A 20,910-nucleotide genomic window follows, 5' to 3' on the forward strand; every position below is an offset into this window, starting at 1 on the left:
TTTGGGAAAGTTCAACACTCAAGCCAAGGCATTCATCCCACTAAAGGCCTTCAGGTTTCACTGCTTTTGTCCCAGCTGCTCTCTTACAAGTTGCTTAGTGTCACGTTCCGGTAACTGCCCTTCGATACGCACGCATCAGCTGTTTTCTCAGAAGCGCATACACTTCAGAGTGTGGTACGCAGAGCAGGACCGCTGTGAGACTGGCACAAAGGTATTTCCAGCTCTGAGCGGTCGAGCTGAGCTGTTCCGACCCGCTGACCTCCCATTAGCACTGTTCGCACGCAGATGAAAAGCTTTCACAGCCTACTTCTTGCTCATGCCTGGCTCCCTGGTCCGCACCACCCATAAACATGCCCACGTAAGGTTTCTTAAATCCAACCCAACTTCAAAAAACACTGCAAAGGATGGTGGAGTTCTCCAGCTTCCGCACAAAGAGGTTTGGCTGAACCGGGGTATCCCACCCACTCCGGATTCATGCTCTTCAGGACACTGCTGCAGAAAAGCTGAATGATCTGTCAGGCGCCGGTGCGGGAGCAACGGCCTTTAAGCAGAAGAGCCAACTGCAGCTCCTCTGAACTCACTCAGAACAAGAGTTTTCCATCACCATCTCTGCATTTATAGGAGGCTGGCTTGCACTTCTCCTGGATGGCGGTTTGAGGAAGGGGCTGGTTGGGTAGAGCAGAAATTGCTTAATGGAATGGGAACAATTATGAATGGCACAAGCCGAGATAAAAAAAATGCATTCAGAATGTCTTTAATCATGTAACACTAAAACTTCTTTACAGTGTCATGGCAATCTACATTTCACCATCTGCTTGATTTTTGTTCTGCCCCCATTTCTCAAATACAGAATAAAAATGACATTTTAAAACAGAACACATGGCTGTTTCTACAAGACTTCACTGCTTCAAGTGAGTATTTTTTGCCTGTTAGCCTTGTATAAACTTCTTAGATCACCAGAATTCTTTCTTTCCATAAGAATTTTAAAAGATAAAGCTTTCTCTTCCCTACCCTCACACCTTCATTACATTACTAGGTGTGCCTTCTGGTTTAGGATGACAGCCTTTCTGCCAGGCTCAGTATGCACCCCAGAAATGGAAAGTTGGGGGGGGGAGATATAATGAGTTGTTTTGGGAGTATCTGAGTGTATTAAAGTTGAGAGGTTAGCTAGAAAGATTATATTTGGGGCAGAAGGATGCATCCAGCATCCAACAGGGCTTTGGAAGATACTCTGCACTACATTACACACAGAGGGATTTCGTTATGGACCATCAAAGAAACTGTTGCTACGAAAGACAGAAGAGACAATCTTTCCAGTGGAATTAATAGTGCCTTCGCTATCCGAGCTGGACTCCGAATCACTGCTTCCCGAGTAGGCTCCCAGGCCAGGCAGGATCCCAATGCACACGGCTGCTGAGGGGCAGTGGACCGTGGAGCCTCCCACTGAGCTGCTCCCCAAGGGAACAGAGGATGGTTTTTCTGAAAGAGAGGTACTTCAGTCAAAAACGAGAGCGCAGGAAAAGGGCTTTTAATCAGCCCAGGAACTGCCACGTGTCATTCACCTGCTATTGCCACATCAGCGGTGGATGATTGCAGGATTTAATTAAAGCATAAGGCAGCTTTATGCTGCAATAAAGCTATTCTGACAGGAAGGACTTGCTACCTCAGGGGATTTTTTCTTCTCATCACTAGTTTAAGCCCAGCTGTATGCTGGCATTACAGATTTTTGTTCTAAAGTTGTCAGTTTGATGCTTGTCAAATGCCAAACCCACTAAATAAGAATAAATAGCTCTGCTTTGTGTAATTGAATATTTTTTTGTGATATAACAGCATAGTTGGAGAAAAGTTTTATTCCATTGCTCTGCTAGTTAACGTCTCCCATCTTCCACAGCTAATTAATTATTTCCAGCGTTCTGAAAGTTTACTGAACAGAAGGAGATTCAGGAAGCGGCTTGGGTTGTCATTACACAATTGCAGCTCACCCTGCTTGTGTCAGAGTATCTTGACAGCAAGTCAGTTGCAGCCTTGACAGCTACGACTGAAATGCAACTTAATTTTTCTTCTAGTTTCCCATAATTTTCTGAAACAAATTGGTTTCAGGATGGACCAGATCACTTCATAGCATGAAAAGCTAATAGTGGAGGTATATAAATACATCAAATGCTGCTGTGAAGAGGAGGGGGATGATCTGTTCTCCATGTCTCCTGCTGACAGGACAAGCACTAGGCTTGAAATGCAGCTAAGGAGACTCCTATTAGTTATCAGGTAAAACACTTTAAGGATAAAATCAGTTAAGCATTAGAATAAACTGCCTAAGGAGGGTGCACAATCTCTGTCTGTGGAGATTTAAGAGCAGCTTAGACAAACAGCTGTCAGGAATGGTTTAGGCAGGGGAAAGACCAATAACCTGTAGAGGTTCCCTCCAGCCCTATTTTCTATGCAGGCTGTCAGCACCTATAGTTACCATTTCTACTGCTTTAAGAGAGAACATGCCAACTGCAGTCTGTGCTGTCTTGCATAATGAAGGAGCAGAAAAGCAAATCCTCTATCAGATTTAACACCAAGTCACTTGCTGTTCAGGTGAGAGACAGACAGTTTCCCACATGCAGAAATCAGGACATACCTTGATTCTTTTCATCATGATCGGTATCTAGTTTCAATCTCTTCACACTGTTACCACCATCTGAACTGTGGAAAAAATAAGAAAGTGTCTTGTTCCTCGTCAGCAACTACTTAACTACTGTGAAGTTAAAGTCACATCTTTGCCTCGAATGCCACAGCGAATGCCAGCAGGGTCCCCTGATGGCCATCAGCACTTCTAACTGCTGGTAACTGGGGCTCCTCGGGGAACATGCAGGATCCTAGAAAGAGTCAACACCTACACTGCAAGTATCACCCAGGAAACAGAAACACACCTCCAGGAGTCCAAGTCAGACCTCTTGCACAGTAACCCAGAGCTGCCTGTTCAGCTGGAAGTACCCGCAGGAGATCAGGAATGCCTACCTGAGCTTCAGCCACCCCACATAACCACGGGCTTGCACATGTGGGTGATTACCACACTTGATGGTGCAACACTGTATCTTTCCCCTTCCAGGGTTTCCTTCCCCTCCTTCAAGGACCTAGAGAGCCTGTTCTAAAACATCTAGAAAATGTGCACCCACTAAGAAGCCCAGTAGGTTTTGCAGCACTTCACACACGGCTGCAGCGTCTGACCTAAAAAAGAAAGGGGTCCTTTTTGGGTCCAAAGTGATGTTGGGGGAAAGGAGCGTTACTTGGGCTTCCGATTCCAGAACTTCTATAGCTCTTCCTTGCAACTGCTCTGTTTCTTTTTCCCCCTCTTGCATGTTCCAAGTAGAGGTTCAGACAGAGGAGAATAGCCAAGGGTGGAAAACACAAGTACAGGGTTGGGCACCCCAGTGTGACCTGCCTCCCAGTCCTACAGCACCACCAAGAGATGGACAATGCGTCCGTGCATGGCGTTGGTATTCAGGTGATGGCACACAGGCACCGGACCCTTTTGGGATGCCCTGGGATGTCTGCTCCACACCAGCTCCAACAGGACATGGCTCTCCTGGAGGTCCTGTGCTGTGTTTGCCTGCTGACTGGAGTTGCATTTGGCACTCCAGGCACCTGGCATGGCACTGGAGGCTTTTTTTTAAATGAGAGCCCTGAAATAAATAAGGCGTCTTCAGTGCAGGGATGTGGACATATGTTGTTGGCTGCTTGTTAGCAGTTCAGGGTTTCTCTTCTCTGCCCTCCAAAAACCCAAACAACTACCCAACCCCCCCAAGCATTAGGTGGTGGAAATGCTTGCTTCAGTTTCCAGGCATGCAATTACTGCTGTACTGGGAGCTAAACATCACCCTACGAGATAAGCTTCTAAAATAATCTCCCGTTCTCCGGGACAGATTCAAAAACATTGACGGAATTTCTAGATGTCAGTAATCATCGTAAATATTAGACGACTCATCTGTGGGAAATAAGTCTGGTCCCACACGCCTCGTTTCTCCATCACCTGAGGCACACCAGCAGCTGCGTTTGCAGGCCAAGATCAAAACAGCTAACAGATCACAAACCCAGCTGCCATCTCCCTGGGATGGAAGGGGTGTTGATGTATCAGTGCAAATCAGCGAGGAACAAGGGAAGTTTGCATGATGCCCTCAGGATCAAATTGGTATGCAAAGCTCTTCTCCATAACCTATGTGTCCCCCTTGCTGTCCCCCGTAGCAATTAAAATAACCCATTTTAGACACAGATAAAATTGGCTGATAAATTATGCAAACCTGAATGAAATTACATGAGTGAGGTGACACCGATATCTACAAATAGAGATGTGAAAGAGATTCCCTCCAGATCCCCAAGCAGGATTGCCCAAGCCTGGCAGTCTAGAATGAAGAGTCTACCCACTTGCTTTACACACGCTTATCTATTTGAATTCCTTCATGTTTTTCCCACAGTTTGTGAGAGCCTATAGAAACAAGGCCGGTCTTTTCTTATACCTCCCCCCATTTTTCTTTAGGGCTAAGGTTCACACCTCGCTCTCTGGAGGCAGTTTTGGCCTGCCTCCCTTTACACTGCTAACTGGGTTCCATTCCTCATGAATTTATAGAGGTGTGAAACTAACCTTCTGTGTTTCACAGCTCCTGCCAACAGCTTTGCCTGAGAGAATTTGTTCTTGTTTTCCACTGACTTCATGGGCAATTTCTTCTCAGTTTCCTTCTTTGGGTCCATACTGACTCCCACTTTGGTGAGAGTGCTGTGAATTAAGGGTTAAGGATCATCCGGGAAGGAATGGAGAGAACAGACACTTCCTCTCTGATATAATTAGCCAGCTCTGCTGACAGCAACGACCAAAGTTAATTCACATATTCTATCAAAATAATCTTATTTGTAATGACATTTAGCTGGCACCTTCGGCCAAGACAGAAGAGACTTCACCCTCTGGGCTTGGAGCTCTCTCGGGTATCAACCAGCTCTCCCTGTAAAGACATCCAGTCAGCAGACTAGGAGCTGCTTTTCTGAAGTCAGAAAGGCGCAACGCATGACACATCCAGCCCCCATAAACATACCCATCGTCCTGCCTTTTCCTGAAGGTCTTAGAAAAGCAAAAAGGTCAGACTGGACCAAAAGAAAAGAAAAAAGAAAAAAAAAAAAGGCAATCTAGTACTTCCCCCTTCTACAGGGATCAACACATTTGTAATCCAAATTTGCTGCTTCAATCCCAAATCCTTACCAAAAAAACCTAAGCAGCAATGCATGGGCTCACTTCCACTTCGTAAACCCTCCTTTTGCTGAGCCCAGCAGACTTCAGAAAATTGAACTGTTTTGCTTTGGTAGGCTGTTTTGGAATTTATGACTCCCAACTTTTCAGCTCATCTCTTTGTAAGGGCCACAAGGCTATTACTGCCGATTTTAACACCAACCCCAAGAGGAAGGAGACAGATCTGATTAAGGGTCCATGTGGTCCATCATTCACCGAAAAAGACTGCGACTGCACAGAAAAACTAAGCAGCTTAAAACAGCGTTAGCAAGGTGGGATGCAGCTGAAACCTTTAATGAGGTGGAGAAGCTTAAGCAGGTTCTCAGACGGGATAAGAAGGTGCTTGGTCTGTTATTAAGGCACACTCACTCTGCACACACACTGAACAGGTCTCCTTCTGTGGTAGGATCTAGTCCTGACCCTGACAACAGAGTTAGTGTCCAGCTGTATCTGATGAAGCAAGGTCCGTGAAAGATCCTGTTTGGAGTCTCTGCAAAACTTTTAAACTGCAAAGGCAAATCAACCTAATTTAAAAGGGTATTTGTTTATAACCCTAAATCTAGCTTTCTACCGGTTTCTTCTCTGACTATGATTCCACTGATCAGGTGACGTAACCACAAGCTGGAGCTTCACAGGTGCCCCAGTTACCGCAGATAAATATCAGATAGTGAATTTCATATTGATGGACCATATATTTGAAATCATAGGGTTTTTTTTCCCCCCACTGAACATCTGCAAATCAAAAACTCTTACACCTTCCTTTGAAGTGACATACTCGAAATTGCCAATCACGTTACAATTGGGAGTGTTCAGATGCCGTTCCTTATATGATTTTCCCAAGGATACCACAGTAACCCAGACCGCTCCCTACCTCAACTGAAAGTCTTCTCAGTCAAAACCAGGCTGTTCAATTGTCTTTCTTTTTTTAAGATGGCACAGGAGTGCCATCCTGTGGCTATCAGAAGCAATCTGAAAGCTCGTTGTGTCCAACGCGGTTTGATGTTGCAACACAAGATTCCTCCGCTGTGTTCAACTTCCGCATTTAGGTTCATTACCTTGTTATATTCTAATACTGCACTACAAAAGCCTGGATGAAGGACCCAAAGTCTTTTCTTTTAAAAGATACCGAATTACAGGCTTTTCACTTCCATCCAGGATGCCATTCTCCTAACAGTCCTCAACTACCAGAGACCCAGCACATTTTTAACAGAGATTTTATATATACTGCTGTCATTAGCAAATATAACACTATACCTAGCCAAGAAGCGTTCCCTCTCAGGAAGGCTACATTAGAAATAAACCTCTCAATCTTAAACATCAACTGCATTAAAAAAGCTGTCCTTACAGTAAAGCCTGCTTCTTGGAGGGGGACTTTTCCTACATTTACATAGGATTTAAGACAAGAGGATGTTGTTCTTGAACACTTCTTGGAACTGGCTTAAAAACGTATCTGTAAATCTTTAAACACTGGCAGACCAGTGGGGTCTGCATAGGGTAACGAGCAAAAAAACTTAGTTGTTCATGTAAGAGGAAGTAAAATTCCTATGCATCCATGCATAGGAATTTCTTATGCTCAAGAACGCATTAAAATATTCCAAGGCATGTTTATCCTTAAGACATATGATTCCATGATTGTTCAACCTAAAAAATGAAGAAAAAAAGAAAGAAAAAAAGCTCTGTACTTGCATATTGACGTAGGTTTTACCATTAAATTAATGCCTCTGGGTAGCTTAAATCGGATGTTATACCAGGAAAAAGACCAAATAATCAAACCCACTGGGTTGACATGCATCTAATTAGTTTGGAAGAGTACTTGAACAGTACCTATAGATCCAGCATGTTTACCTAGTACCCGCTGTTTTTTGTCACTCTAGTGATAAAGCATTAGTAACAACCTGCAGATGCAAAAACACCTTTGGCATTTTAAAAAAATACCACCAAAAATTTCAAATGCAGATGAGTCATTTTGCAAGTTGCTCTGAGGTTGCTTGAAATATTATGGTTAAATAAAAAGCCATAGAAAATAAAAAAAAGGAAACAGTATGGGCAAAACTTCTCGCTTCTCACGAAATGAGGTGACTATAAAAGATCCTCCCTCCCTCCCACCCCATCAGCAAGAAGTTCTACAGTTTAATTTACAGCAAGGCTTCAGATATAGAGCCAGATGATATTACTAAGACTGCAAAGACTGAGGTTAGATGGCCTGTACGTCTTGAACAGGCCCTGCTCAGTAAATTCAGGGGTCAGTGTGTTATGTGGCTAATTCAAGACAACGTAAGATTCCCTCTGGGCTGGTATGGTTCACCCCAGATGTATGTGATCTAACTAGAGCTGTCAGCTGCTTCCACAGCACAATCTTATACTGCACATCCCTGCATCAGCCAGACCCCCAAGCAACAATCACCGAAACTAAATATATCCCATGAACATCCCATTATTAGATCAAACAAATCAAGAAAATATTCCAAATCCATCAACCAACTACAGCCCATTTCTGAAGTAAAAAATTGCATCAGTATTGCTTTTTCAGAAACGCATTACTGAGATAACTTAGATGTTCTTCACAGAACAGACGCTCTTGTAAATGAGTTGTAAATCATTAACTAATACAAGGTAATGCAGATCTTTGTAGGACTGGCACTATTCAGCTTTATATGCCGACTGGTTTTGGTCACCTGCTTGTGTCCACAAACTCTTTCATTTATTCCAAAGCATTCTTGAGAACTTGTGCTTTGTTCACCGGTAACTTAAAACCGATGGTTTTCATTAGGAGGCAAAGAAACCACCAGGTTCTGCACAGATTCAGTAAACCTCAAAAACCCAACATTTAGCTTAGCACAGAAATCCTCAAATCATTCCAACCTCCCAGAACTGGCATTGATTAGAGAGAAAAAGCATCCTGTATTGTTTTCACAGAAGCACAGAATCATTAAGGTTGGAAAAGACCTGTAAGATCATCAAGTCCAACCACCAACCCAACCCCACCATGCCCACTAAACCATGTCCCGCAGTGCCACGTCCACACGTTCCTTGAACACCTCCAGTGATGGTGACTCCACCACCTCCCTGGGCAGCCTCTTCCAGTGCTTCACCACTCTCTCAGTGAATAAATTGTTCCTAATATCCAGCCTAAACCTCCCCTGGCACAACTTGAGGCCATTTCCTCTTGTCCTATCACTTGTCACTTGGGAGAAGAGACCAACACCCACCTCTCTGTAACCCCCTTTCAGGTAGTTGTAGAGAGCGAGAAGATCTCCCCTCAGCTGCCTCTTCTCCAGACTCTTCTAGCGCATCTTCATGAAGAGTTGGCATTTAACAGCAAAGCCAAACTGTCCTGCTCTTAGTACTGCCTAAAAGTCTGTATTACCCAAAGGAGCCAAGTCTCCATGGGCACTGACTTCCCAGAAGAAAGCCAGCGCATCTGCACAGCTAGTTCACATGTATTTAATTTCTCATCCTGCAGTTATCATCAAGGGAGAAAGCAGCTAATACTTTAAGAAGAACAATGGAGAGGGCAATTAAAACATTATTTCAAACAGGTATGTTACAAACAGCCAATATGCAGTTAAAAAAAAACAAACAAGAACATTTACTTTTCAGCAAGAGGACAAAAGCAGAAGATTAGAAGTAATAGGTTGTTTTTCCTTTATGTTCTCTGTCTCTTTTTAGCTATGGTATTTCATACTCTCAATAAGGGGGGAAAAAAACCCCCAAACAATGGGGAGGGGGAGAAGGAAAGAAAAGTACCAAAGACACCTGGGGATTGAGGGAGGAAAATACCAAACATTACAGTGGGAGATCCAAGGTACAATGAAAACATTAAACTTTAAAAGTCTATCATTGTACGTGTTCTGTAAAGCAGTTTTATAGAAAGAATGCCAATGACAGAATAAAACAACAGCCCAGTCTCTTCTCCTCCTCTATATAACCGCCAGCCATTTTAATGAAAAGGATATTCTGTATTCATTTAGTTCTTTCAGCTCTTCTTCTCTTCGTTGCTTTTCTAGTAGCTCTTGCTGCCGAGAAACTTCATCAAGGAAATGTGTTTCATCTTCATCTAAGCCTCTTACCATATTTTCTGAATAAAGGAAAAGAACGCATATTGATAAGCTAAAACCACTTAGGCAGTAGCTGTTTATTTTCCGTTACTTCGCCATTCTCTTAGAACATTTTTCAATGATTCCAAACTGCCCCGTAAACGTAGGTAAGCATCCACATCTCACATATGACATGTCTAATACTGCTGAGGCAGAACGATTTGCACAAAGTCACCGGGAACGTGGGGAGTAGAGTCCTGGGTGACTGAGTGAATTGGGTACTCCAGCAGTCGCACTGTCATGCCAAGTAAAGGGTACAAAGCAAACCCCACAAGCTACCTGCTGGATTCTGTAATTAAGGAGTAAAAATACTCCCCAGTTAACGATACTGGATGCTAACAAGCTGAAACTCTTACACACTCAAGCACACAAACTACAACAAACTAACACAGTTTGAACACAACACCATTACTACAAAGAAAAGTAAGACACAATTCATAGGAAGCCATGAAATGCCATTGGACTTCAGGAAAATCAACCAAGTTTGCACACAAGCAGCCTTTCTGCAGTTCTGAAACACCACCTGGAACACGTTACACAAAACAAGGAATAACCACATTAACCAATGATATATTTGTTCTTTTGGTTTCAGACACTGAGTTTAAGCTTGTCTCCTCAGAATCTTTCTTAAACCAACCAATAACTGGAAATAAACACATTACTTCTCCCCATGAATCTTGTCTCAAAATAGGAAGTACATTTTCTTACAGCAAACGATTTGTAACTTAACTGAGATTAACATCTGTTTTAAAAAAAAAAGTACAAGCAAGACAATTCCTAACTTCCAAATAAATTCTTTCTAAACATGCTACCCTACTTTAAGGAAAGTGGACGCTAGTGCGGTAGGAAGGTCCTTTATTTTCTGTTCTGCAGATGTTCAACATCTCTCAATCAAATGATTTAGTTAGAAAGGTAATAAAAAAATATTTTTTAGAAAGACCAAGTCTTGCTGTTTGTAGTCAGCCTGAGAAAACTTAACCCAAACATCACCTTCAGTCTTCATTAGAGTTTAATTCTATAAGAGGATTTTTAGGCTTTTACATAAGGTCACCATATTTTTTTTAATCTTCACCCACATAGTCAAGTCCTACTCACTTTAATGACAAGATAAGAAATCCGTTTACACTGATAATTGGCAAGCTTCTGTCTTTGACAGAAAAGCTCTAGAAATCAATTATTGTTTGAGGTTACTTTTTAAAGGCTGATCCCTACTCCTTCCAACTCTAAGCATTCAGAGCTCATTCATAAATTCTTTAAACAGTAACTTGTAGCATTCACCACCACTTCAAACAGACAGCAAAAGTAGTGAAACTCTGGACGTTTTCTGAAGCAAGTGACATGAATTAACTTCATTCTCTGCCTGCCTGATCTGCAAACTAAGAGAAGCAGCCACAGAGATCCTCATGGCTGACATTATTGGGATTCCCTACTAATAGCCTGCAGCAGGTTTTGTTCTCCAGGTGAATAGGTATCTGTTGTTCCGCAAGGGCTGCCTTAAAAGCAGCAGTCAGTTTACTTCTCAGATACCCCCTCTCAGCTTCTCATTCCAGTACTTGGCTTACAGGTTTCCTGAACAAAAATATAGACCTAACATAACTTGGCAAGGGAAACAGTTAATTTAGACAGTTATTAGAAGCCTTTCCCATCCAGGTTGGTAGCAGTCAGTTTTCTGGTGGTTACTCGAACAAGAATTGCTTAGTCACATCACCAGAGATGACCTGGATCAAAAGTTTACTGAAGTAAACTGGAAATTCTCCAGCTGGAAAGAATGCTGTAGGTACAGTTGGAGACTTTAATGCATTAATGCTGCTATCTGTACTTTCCACTTTTCACCACCAAAAATACAAGCGAAACTTAAAAGACAGGACATAACTCCCACTTATCCTTGTTTTGGTTACCATAATCGTTCAGGAAGAAAAAATTAGAAGTTGCATTTTAGAGAATACTAGTATTATTTTTTCATTTAAAATGCTGCAACGTTCTACTAAAATTATTTTACTTTGAAAAGGAAGACATTCTTGCAATGCTGAAAAACCTAGCAGAAAGAAGAACTGCTAGTCTGTACACTGGTTTTTATCTACACAAAAGGTTTACAGTAACTGAGTTTGTGTGTTTATGCAAACACAATTCTTCAGCATTATGGTATTTCTCCTCCCAAGTCCCATCATCAATTCTGATTGATCAGAATGACAATGCACTAAACTAATTTTCTACTCCTCCAAAATTCCCATGGATAGAAAAAATACTTATGAACATTTTAAGGCGAATTCAAGCATATTGGGGGACAAATCTTGTCACAAGTGGCCAAATTGGGCTGAACGCTGATGAGGTAAACTAGTGATCCACAGTTTACCCAACACTGATCTTTAGTTAGTTCCTCCCACTTACCTTCTCCCAAAGAAATCTGGCTACAGGAATGATTCTAAAAGCACGTACTACAAAACAGGAAAGGCAATCACGGTAATCAGTAATGCACTTGACAGCATCTGCAAGGGCGGGGAGCATCATCTAACAGAACTCAAAGATCGCTTGTATTTGCGATGCAATAAAACTATATTCTAGACAGAATCCAGTTAGGCAAACTGGAGCTTAAAGAACACAACAGTTTGAGGGTAAGGCTTCCAGCTAAAGAACCAAAATCGATCAGAACCCACCTTAAAATGGAGTCCCACAGTATCATCCTCACTTCTCTTTAGATAGAGCCAATAGCTCCCTTTTTCCCAAAACGGTTGACTAATAATTTTCTAGTTCTCATTACCATCTTTGCACTCAGCAGCACATATACAGGTGATACAATGCAAAGGATTTTTCTATAAAACCAGAAATTCAAACATCAGTAGAAATTACGTTTCCATTTCATTAGAAGAGTTAAATATCTACTTTTTGAATCAACTCCTGTTTGTTTCCTTCTTCCCAATAGTAATCTTGAGCCTCAAATCACTTATTAGGGCTTGGAAATGTAACAGCTGCTGGAACAGGATTTCTTTTCATTGATTCAAATAGGATGGTCTTATGTTAAAGCAGGAGTTCAAAAGTCACAAAACCGCATCACGTTTCCACTTTTCCATGGATTGGTATCAGGGCTTTTTTTGACTTAATGTGCAAAATAAGCCTAGTATTCCACACTTTACAGGAATGCACCTTCATAACCGCAAGCAACTTTTGAGTTTCACATGTGTGCAGTGCTGCTTCGGTGCGCAGAACAATATGTTATCTACAGGAACATCTACCATCCTTGAAAAATACAAGATTTCCAAGTATACTTTTCTGAAGCCTCTGTTTACCTCTCAGAGAGGCTGACAAGACACAGAGATATGCCCCTTAGTCAGATGTTGCATACAGCTGTTGCACACAATATGTGCAGTTTGCTGGGTTTCGGTTCAAAATAGTAACTGCTGGTGCTTACTGAATTTAAATTGCTCCTCAAACTCCTGCTGCTTCTTTTCCCTCTGCTCCTGAAGTCTTTCATACAAGGAACGTGGGTCATACGCCTCCTCTGGGCATTCTGAAGGGAAGAAATAAATCAGAAAATGAGACCACATGTTAGAAATACTAAATCACCACCAGTTCTTAGTTTCTTCATGTAAAAACCTTTTGAACTTGTAGAATACAAGCTATTACCTTTTATTTCTGTTTTCCACAGAAGTGAAATATTCTCGGATCTCTTTCCTATAATTATTAAAATCTAACCCATACCTTCTGGATCCTCAGGCTTTCGGACCTTTTCCCATTCCTCCTGCCTTCTCTTTCGTCGCTCCTCTAGCTCCGATTCAGACACAAACCTCTTGTTAATCACAAGGTCAGCAGTACCATCTCCCCCATCCATTGTGGAACAGGCCGTTCTAAAAACACAATACGAAAAGACACCAGGGGCCTGACTTCCCTTGTCAGTGCATGAGACGTTACTACACAACCTGACAAACAGACCCGCTGCACTTAGAGTAACTTCAGTTCTCTAAAGACCACTACATAGTAAGTACTGATTGAGGTGCCTACTCACTGCATAACTGCTAAGACTAACTGCACCACCCATTACTCATTCTTTACTCTTTTTCATAATTATGTTGTTGTGAGTTGTCTGCCTCAGGCTGCTTTTCTAAAAGTTACATTTTAATGGAATTTTGCCCAGCCCACCTTGGATTTACCTTGCTTAAATAAATATAAAAAGTAAATTAAAATAAATTTTAAAACCCCACACCTACACTCACGTCCTTTTATTTCCGTTCTTGCACTTCTCTGCTCTGGAGAAAGGATCTGACACTTTGCCCTCACTTTACCTAATTTCTTCTCGCCCACTCTGTGAAAACTCAAGAAAGCTTGCTTGTTTTCAATGATTTGAATACATCTATTTATAAGTGCTTAACAGTGAGATTTCAGAAATTTCTAACGAATCTCTCTAACCTTCAAAAGCATTCTGCACCTCTTTGAAGCTCTGGAGAGAGCTAGGCTTGGACAGAAGATGCAGGGAGGGCTGTCTGTCAGGGTTACATGGAGTTCAAGAGGCAAGTGAAAGACGGAATTCCCTCGGGATAAAGGGGTTGGATTAGAAAACAGGAGCAGCTCTTCTGACCAAGGGAGCCCCTTCTCACACAGTACACCCACCCCTCTGCTTTAAGAGATCCTAACCCTGAGTACCGGACAGGTCCCCATGTCAATACTAGGGGTAGGGTGGAGATGCTCCAACGAGTCATCCTAAGAAGGAAACTCACGGTGGTCTTGGCACCTGTAAGCCCCGGATGAAACAAACTGCTTGTGCTAGTCTTAAGTGGCTCCTTTCAAGACTTATTCTGCCAGCTCCACGCTACAGAATGAAGCATTAATGCCTGGTTTTGTTTCTTACATGAAGCCTATATAGGCAAGTACAACGTAAAGACAACGTAAGCACAGCTGTTCATTTAAAGTCACGCTAACCTCACTCATTTTTCTAGTTTCTTATTTCCTTGGTATAACTTTATCACGTACCCCAAGGACTACAGATGATTTCCCCTTGCACTATCAAATATTATTCATTCAGGATCTCACCCTGCCTGCACTTCAGCACTGGAAGAGAACCCAGAACACTTACTCTTCCAGGGAGGGAAGGATGCAGTAATCCAAATAATGGAAGGAACCAGCTTATCATCCTTCCTTCCTACCAGAAGGAACCACTCCTGCAGGAAGCAGACTCCTGAAATTCTTACAAAAACTGATACTTTTGTGGGGTATTGTTTGCAATACAAATGACAAATTGAGGTCTCGGGAGAAAACCAAGTTAGGGCACTGGACAAATATTTGTAACAGCAGGATGCGTTCTTAAGGTGGGAATTATCAAAAGAAGACAAGAAAAAAGGGTTCGCTAAGAACTGGGGAAAGGAAGAACAGACCAAGGGCTGGTGATTTTCTCTCTCTCTTTTTTTTTTTTTTTACTTTTCTTGCTTTCTTTTGTTTCTTTTTTAATATTTAACAAAAATCCCCTCTAAGACAAATCCACTTTCCAGAAAGCATGGAACACCTGCTCTTTGAGTGTCATTTCTGAAGGTGGTTCAAGCCGGAAACCTATAGAGATGAAAATTGAGTCTTCCTCCTGAACAGGGGTCCGCATGACAAGGGCAGCATTCCTACCTAAGTGCTGTATAAACAAGATAACCTGGTTCTCCACTTGTGTCATCTCAACCCATCCATTTAGAGAGGAAACGAAAGGTTCCAATACAATGGTGATAAAAAGTCATAAAAACAAACTGAAAGAGAGGGATTCAGCAAGGGCACAGTGTCACCTGGGGACTGAAGCCTTCAACAGCAAACCACCTGCTTTCTGGTTCACCCAGTTCACTTAGACAATATATTTTAAGATACCTGAAGTGGATAAAGGTTTAATTACGACTCAACATACAGCTAAGGTATTTTCACAACAATCCTGGAAAGTAGTATCTGATGAAACACATTTCAGCAAATAACAACTTTACTGACAACCACATCCTGGGGCACAAGGATGGGGAAAAAAAATGAAAAATCCAGCAGCATCACATTTAAGTGCACTTGCACTTATGAAGTTTGCTAATCTTGTTGCATTCTTTGCCCTCCCCCATCTCAAACACACACAAAACCTTCCAGATCAGACAAAACACATGTGTTTTGAAACTATCTCCTGTTCACCTATGTTTTTGTCTGGTGACTGTATTCTAGCGAGGGATACGCTGTCATTGTAAGTGATGGAAGAGTATGTCACAGCTGTAAACGGCACCTTTTGATGCCACCAACCGGTGACATCCCCAGGATCAAAAAAAGAAAACTTCGCTGCCCTTGCCATCACCTAGGCTGGAACAGATCTAAAGCAGAGACGACGTCTTGGGTACCCGAGTGCAGTTTCCGATACATTCGGAGCTCCGATAAACAACGGGCCCCTCCACCCATCACCGCAAGGAAACCGGGCAGCGCTCCCCGCGCCTCTGCGGAGCATCATATAAAGTGCTGCGCACCGAGCCCGGAGCCACCCTGCAGCCGGAGGGGAAGAGTCACTCCCCACCACGGCGTAGTCAGCCTGAAACCCGCCACCGGGATCCGGCACCCGCTACTAACGCTGCCCGAGTACGCGCGGAGCGGGTGAGGCTCCCCGGCGCAGGCCTGGGCGTGCTGGGCCGGGGCCTGCTCTCAGCCCGCGCCACCGAGCCCTCACCGCGGCCTCCCCTCTACCTTCCCTCCACCTACTCGCTCCGGGAGCGGCCTCCCCCCGCGGTACGGCCTCCGGCCCGGCCCGCCGCGCTCACAGGGCCCGGGCCCGGCCCTCTCCGCCCCAGCACCCGAAGGGCCCCGCAGCCCGGCCACGGCCGCTCTCCCCACCGCGCTCACAGAGGCCCCACTCCTGCCCCAGACCCCGGCGCCCCTCGGGGCTCGGGCCGCCGCCGCCAGCACGTACCGCGGCCGCCGACCCGTTAGAGCGAGAGGCGCAGACCGACCCAGAGCGCCGCCATTGATCCCCTCTCGCAGGCCCGCCCCCGTTCGCTCGCCGCCGCCGGCCGCCCCGCCCCTTCCGCCCGCAAGAGCCAACCGAGTGAGTTCTTCCTTAGGCGGCCCCTCCCCCCCCCCGCAGCCAATCCCTGCTGCTCTTACGGAAGGCAGATGAGCGCGCGGAACGGCCGCGCGCAGGGCAGACGCGCGGGAGGGTTGGCTGCCAGGCGACGTCAGGGCGGCCCCGCGCCGCGATTGGGCGAAGCGCTCGGGCCGGGGCCGAGGCCGGGGGCGGGGCGGGTCGCCCGGGAGACGGCGGGGGGTGTGGCCAGGCGGGGCGGGGCGGGGCCGGTCGGTGTGTGGCCTCCATCTTTCCGCCGCGCGCCGCCGCGGCACAAAGGAGCGGCGCCGCCGGGCAGGGCCGGGGCGGAGGGGCGCGGGCCCCGCGGCGTTCCCGGCGGGGCTGAGGTGAGAGAAGGTGGGGCGGCTACCGCGCTCGGGTCAGCGGCGGCGGCAGGGCGGGCGCCGCGGGGCTGAGGTGGAGCGGGGCGGGCACTGGGCTGGCGCTGAGGGGAAGGGGCAGCGCCGGGCTGGGCTCCGGTGGTGGCGGTGGGCCCGGTGCGCCGGGGGCCTGCCGAGGCCGGCCTTGGGTTAGCGAGGGGGGGGCGCGGTGCTCACCCTCAGCCCGCCTTCCGCTTCCCCGGGAGCCACGCGTGCCGCCGGGGCAGGGTCCCGCTTGGGGCGAGGGCCGGAGGCCGCCCGGGTGCGGGGCCGGGGGCCGGGCCAGCGCAGCCCCGCCGGCCTGAGGCAGCGGCCCGCGCTCCCGCCGCCGCCGCTTGCTTAGGCAGGTGCTGCCCTGGCTTTTGGGGGAGCGCGCTGCCTCGTCGGGGTCACCCGTGGCCCCCGGGGAGGGCAACCAGCGAGAAGAGGCGGGTGGCCGCGGTCCAGCCCCGCTTGCCTTGTGCCCGGCCGGGCTGCTGGCGCGCTGGGTGCTCCCGGTGCCGCAGACGGAGGCCCCCGGGGCTGATGAGCTGGGCTCGGGTGTAAAGTTAGGAGCTCGCAAAGGAAAGCGGCAAAACGTGAATGAAACGGGGAGGGAGGGGGTTGCTGGAACGGGGCAGCCCAAGTCGGGCGCTGCCCGGGGCGGTGAGGTGTCTCTCGGGGGCTGGGGGGTCTCCTGGGGCTTGTATGACTTGCAAAACAAGGGCTTTGCTCCAGCGGTTTGGCGCGGGTGGGGCTTTAGCGTGCAGGGGACAAGGTGACATGCTGCCCTGGGACCTCCCGGCAGCTCAGAGACACTCGGGAGAATTTTGTTGAACGCTTGAGTATTTTTATATTAATGTAAAAAATCAAAATCCTGAAAACTATTTACCGCTCTCAGTGTAAAAAATATTTCTGCAGAGCAAGTTTTCTCTCTTTTACAGAGGAAGACGTGAAGATGTGGCGTGGGCTACCAAACGCAATTATTTCTCTAGATCTTTTGTTTTGCCTACTCGTGCACCAGATCAGGCAGCGGCACCTTTCCTAGTAGCGTGGTAACACCGCGGTACCGCTTTGCTCTCCTAGTTCCGTGCTTATAAAGCAGGTCTTTTCACTGCTTGTATTATGCTGGTATCAAGCATGCATTTCTCTTTTAAATCCTGTCATTCTGTCCTGCTGATTGCTGTTTCTATCTTCTGTGTCTTCATTTTTCCCCTTTTTTTATTTTTCTTATCTTCTGTTGTACAGCATACAGTGTCCCTTCTGGGTAGAGTCTTAACGTAGGTCCTGAAAATAACCGTAGTCATCTTGGTTTTCATTTTCGGTTTTGTTATTACAAAATCTTTGCCTGAATCTCTTGGTATCCACCCTGAGCCCAGAGTTCATTTTGGTGCTCACCCTGCGTTTATCAGTGTTTCTCACGCAGTGGAACTTTGGTCCGTGGGGAAGTACGGACATAAGAGCTGCCTTTTCTCTTCTAAATTTATTCAGCCTTCTAGATACTGCATTGTTTTCTGAATGCTGATGTGTTTGGTGGGTTTTTTTCCTTTTATGTCTGTGTCAGTATTTGTTTTCTTCAACATAAGCAAGAGATTTTTTTTCCACTTAGCACTAGTTTTGCCTCAGGTTTTTAATTTTTCTGTCCTTTGTCTTGCACTGAATGCATTTATTTGGTTTGGTGGTTGTTTTTTTTTTCCCTCATGCTGGTCCTCAGTTCAGTTCTTCTGCTTTACTCATCATTTTCCGTACATCCATCAGTTCTATGAGGTTATTGTCATGTAGAGACCTACATACGTTTGTGTACTGTGACTCTTCCCCTGTTTACTTCTCGGTATTTAAACCTTTGCGATGTCCTTGCAAAACTAGACAAATCTCTTAAGAGTTCTCATCACCTACGAGCCATCTGAAATATTCCCTCACATCTCGTCTCTTCTTGGACTCCTGTTTTGGCTGTGGATTTCTGGAGGACGGTGCATTCTCAAAACTTGGCATATCATTGTAAGAGTCTAGGATGCTGTTAAATGTGGTGGATTGTTTTTCTTTTGCATTTATCCAAATGCAAAGAATTGATCTGTTCTTTACTCTGATCTAAATCTGGTCCGTACTTCTGCAAGTGCTTTAGCGTATGTCTTTGCTCTCCTCTGCGAAGCCCACTCAGCAAAAGAGGTCCTTTCTCTTGCTGGCACCCTTCCTTTAGGACGTTACTGTTACTGCTTTGTGCCCCAATCTCTGCTATTTGTTCTCATTTATAAGCCTGGTTGAATAGACTCTGTATTTCTCCTGGTGCGCTCTTTTTCAGATGCGTGAAGCACAATTGTAACACTCCCTGAGGTTCCTGCTAACGCTAAAAGTTTTCAGCATCCGCTGTCCATCGCTTGTGTAGGAAGCTCCTCCAGGATATTTTAATACAGTGTTTTACGTAGTACACAACTCTCATCGTTGCTCTTGCTTTTGCTGATTGTTTGTTAGCTTAGTCTCGGCTATTTACCTGTTGTTAGATTGCTGATACATCTAATTCAGCTAGTCCACGTGCCTCCCTTATCTGCAGCTGTGATATTGGTGTGTGCTTCCGGGGTAGGGGGGTTATTGGTTTCCTTGAAGTCTTTAATCTTCCTTTTTGTTTACCTTCAGCTTCCTATACATGGAGTTCAACTGCAACACCTCACATTAGCCACTCTGCTATCCTACTCTCTGGCCTTGTAATTCAGTGATCACTCAGTGTCTCTCTTAATCTCACTGTTACCTTGTTCTGTGCTTTTTTTTAATGCTCATTTTTTTCTCTTAGAAGGGACGTGAAGGTTTTCTGCACAACTTCTCAGCGCTCTTCCTTGGTACGTTTTCAGTATTTTCGCATTGGAGGTCTTGGCTCTCAGCATGATTCATTTGCTGTGAGCCTCATGGGTGGGCTGAAGTAGATTACTTACAATATTTTGGTTCCCTCCTATAAAGCAGGACATCTCTCATGCTCTGTCTATCAGGTGATTTCAAAGTCCATTTCCCCTCCAGTTTTTTTTGCTTGTTTGTTAAAGTTCAGGAATAAAAGGGAGATATTTCATAGCCTAAGCTGTAAGTTAGTGATAAAGGTGGCAATTTGTCATGGAACGCTTACTGGCCTGTTACTCTTTAGGCTTTTTTGTTCAAATTTCCTTTCATATCTATATCTCTCCTAGCTGACAATGTATTGTTTTTTGCAATGTCTCCTATTGGTCTCTAAGTCACTTAGATAATGTGGTGGTATCCTCACAAAATGGAGCAGAGCTCGTCATGTGCACTGTTAGGTTTCCCTCTCAACACAGAGGCAGCAAGTTAAAATGCGATCACCTTGTAGTAAATTGAAGGCAAACTAACGTGATGGAGTTTGTCCTGTTCTGCTCCATTGTCAGTTCGTTGTGTTCAGCATTCTAAACTGTTTGGTTTGGGTTTTTTTTTCCCTCTCCTGAGCTTATGATTGTTCAGTAGACTTTGAATTTATTCCTTGCTTTAAAGTAGTGCAGTCAGAGGCACTGTGTGGGGATTCATTGTCTTTCAAGAATCTCATTAGAGTTGTGTCGTGTCATTTTGTCCTTTGTGTTTCCTTGTGTCCTGACAATATATTTTGTTTTCCCTTCCTGGTTTGTATGTGGTGACTGTAAAGTTGGCATGGTATGGCAGTGGCTCTGCCAGCATGATCTTTATTTCCTTTTCTGTTCTTCATTATGTCGCCGAGGTCTAATATAAATCAAATGTTCATGCATGACTCATGAGGTTGTGTGACTGACCAATGCATCATGATCTGTCTTCAGCTGTGCTTGTAATGATCTGGTACCTTGATCTACCACTGTTGTGGCCAAGCTTGTGCTTTAGACGTTTACTCTACTCTGCCTTGGGAACTTTCTGTATTTGGTAGGTTTTGCCCATTCAGTAGGGATACGTGCTGGCTCAAAGTCTGGGCCAAGGTACTGATCGTCATTTATTAATGTATATTTATTAATGAGGGTTCAGCGAGTTGCCATGATCAGTGACAAGAAATCCATCCTTTTCCTGATACATCTCTCCACTTGGAGAAGTGGTGGTTTCTAAGCATGCAAAACACTTGAAACTGTAGTTATTTTTCTCCCTTTCTAAGGCTTTTTTTGCTACAGGAAGCGCTTCACTTTTCTTTAAGTTTCT

At 45.0% G+C, this 20,910-nt stretch overlaps 1 protein-coding gene across 1 annotated transcript; it reads right to left on the reverse strand.

The window, feature by feature from the left end:
• Window positions 1-738: 738 nt before the first annotated feature.
• Window positions 739-16,294, reverse strand: PSME3IP1 (proteasome activator subunit 3 interacting protein 1). Its single transcript, XM_059825023.1, has 7 exons — window positions 16,250-16,294; window positions 13,054-13,199; window positions 12,764-12,862; window positions 9,217-9,338; window positions 4,625-4,758; window positions 2,624-2,688; window positions 739-1,479 (listed from the first exon to the last, which is right to left on the reverse strand). Exons 2-7 carry the CDS (start codon window positions 13,181-13,183, stop codon window positions 1,262-1,264), a joined length of 768 nt encoding a protein of 255 aa, XP_059681006.1. The 5' UTR covers window positions 13,184-13,199; window positions 16,250-16,294; the 3' UTR covers window positions 739-1,261.
• Between the last annotated feature and the right edge of the window lie 4,616 nt (window positions 16,295-20,910).

This window comes from Gavia stellata, chromosome 15 (genome assembly GCF_030936135.1).
Source record: "Gavia stellata isolate bGavSte3 chromosome 15, bGavSte3.hap2, whole genome shotgun sequence".
NCBI lineage: Eukaryota > Metazoa > Chordata > Aves > Gaviiformes > Gaviidae > Gavia > Gavia stellata.

Excerpts from the sequence above, each read along its gene's own strand:
- PSME3IP1 (XM_059825023.1), bottom strand. The coding sequence starts at position 13,183 with ATGGATGGGGGAGATGGTACTGCTGACCTTGTGATTAACAAGAGGTTT. Across the intron at positions 9,339-12,763 it reads TGAGGAGCAATTTAAATTCA|AAAATATGGTAAGAGGCTTA; the intron begins GTAAGCACCAGC and ends TCCTTTATTCAG. Across the intron at positions 4,759-9,216 it reads AAGAACTAAATGAATACAGA|AGCACTCTCACCAAAGTGGG; the intron begins ATATCCTTTTCA and ends CCCTTAATTCAC.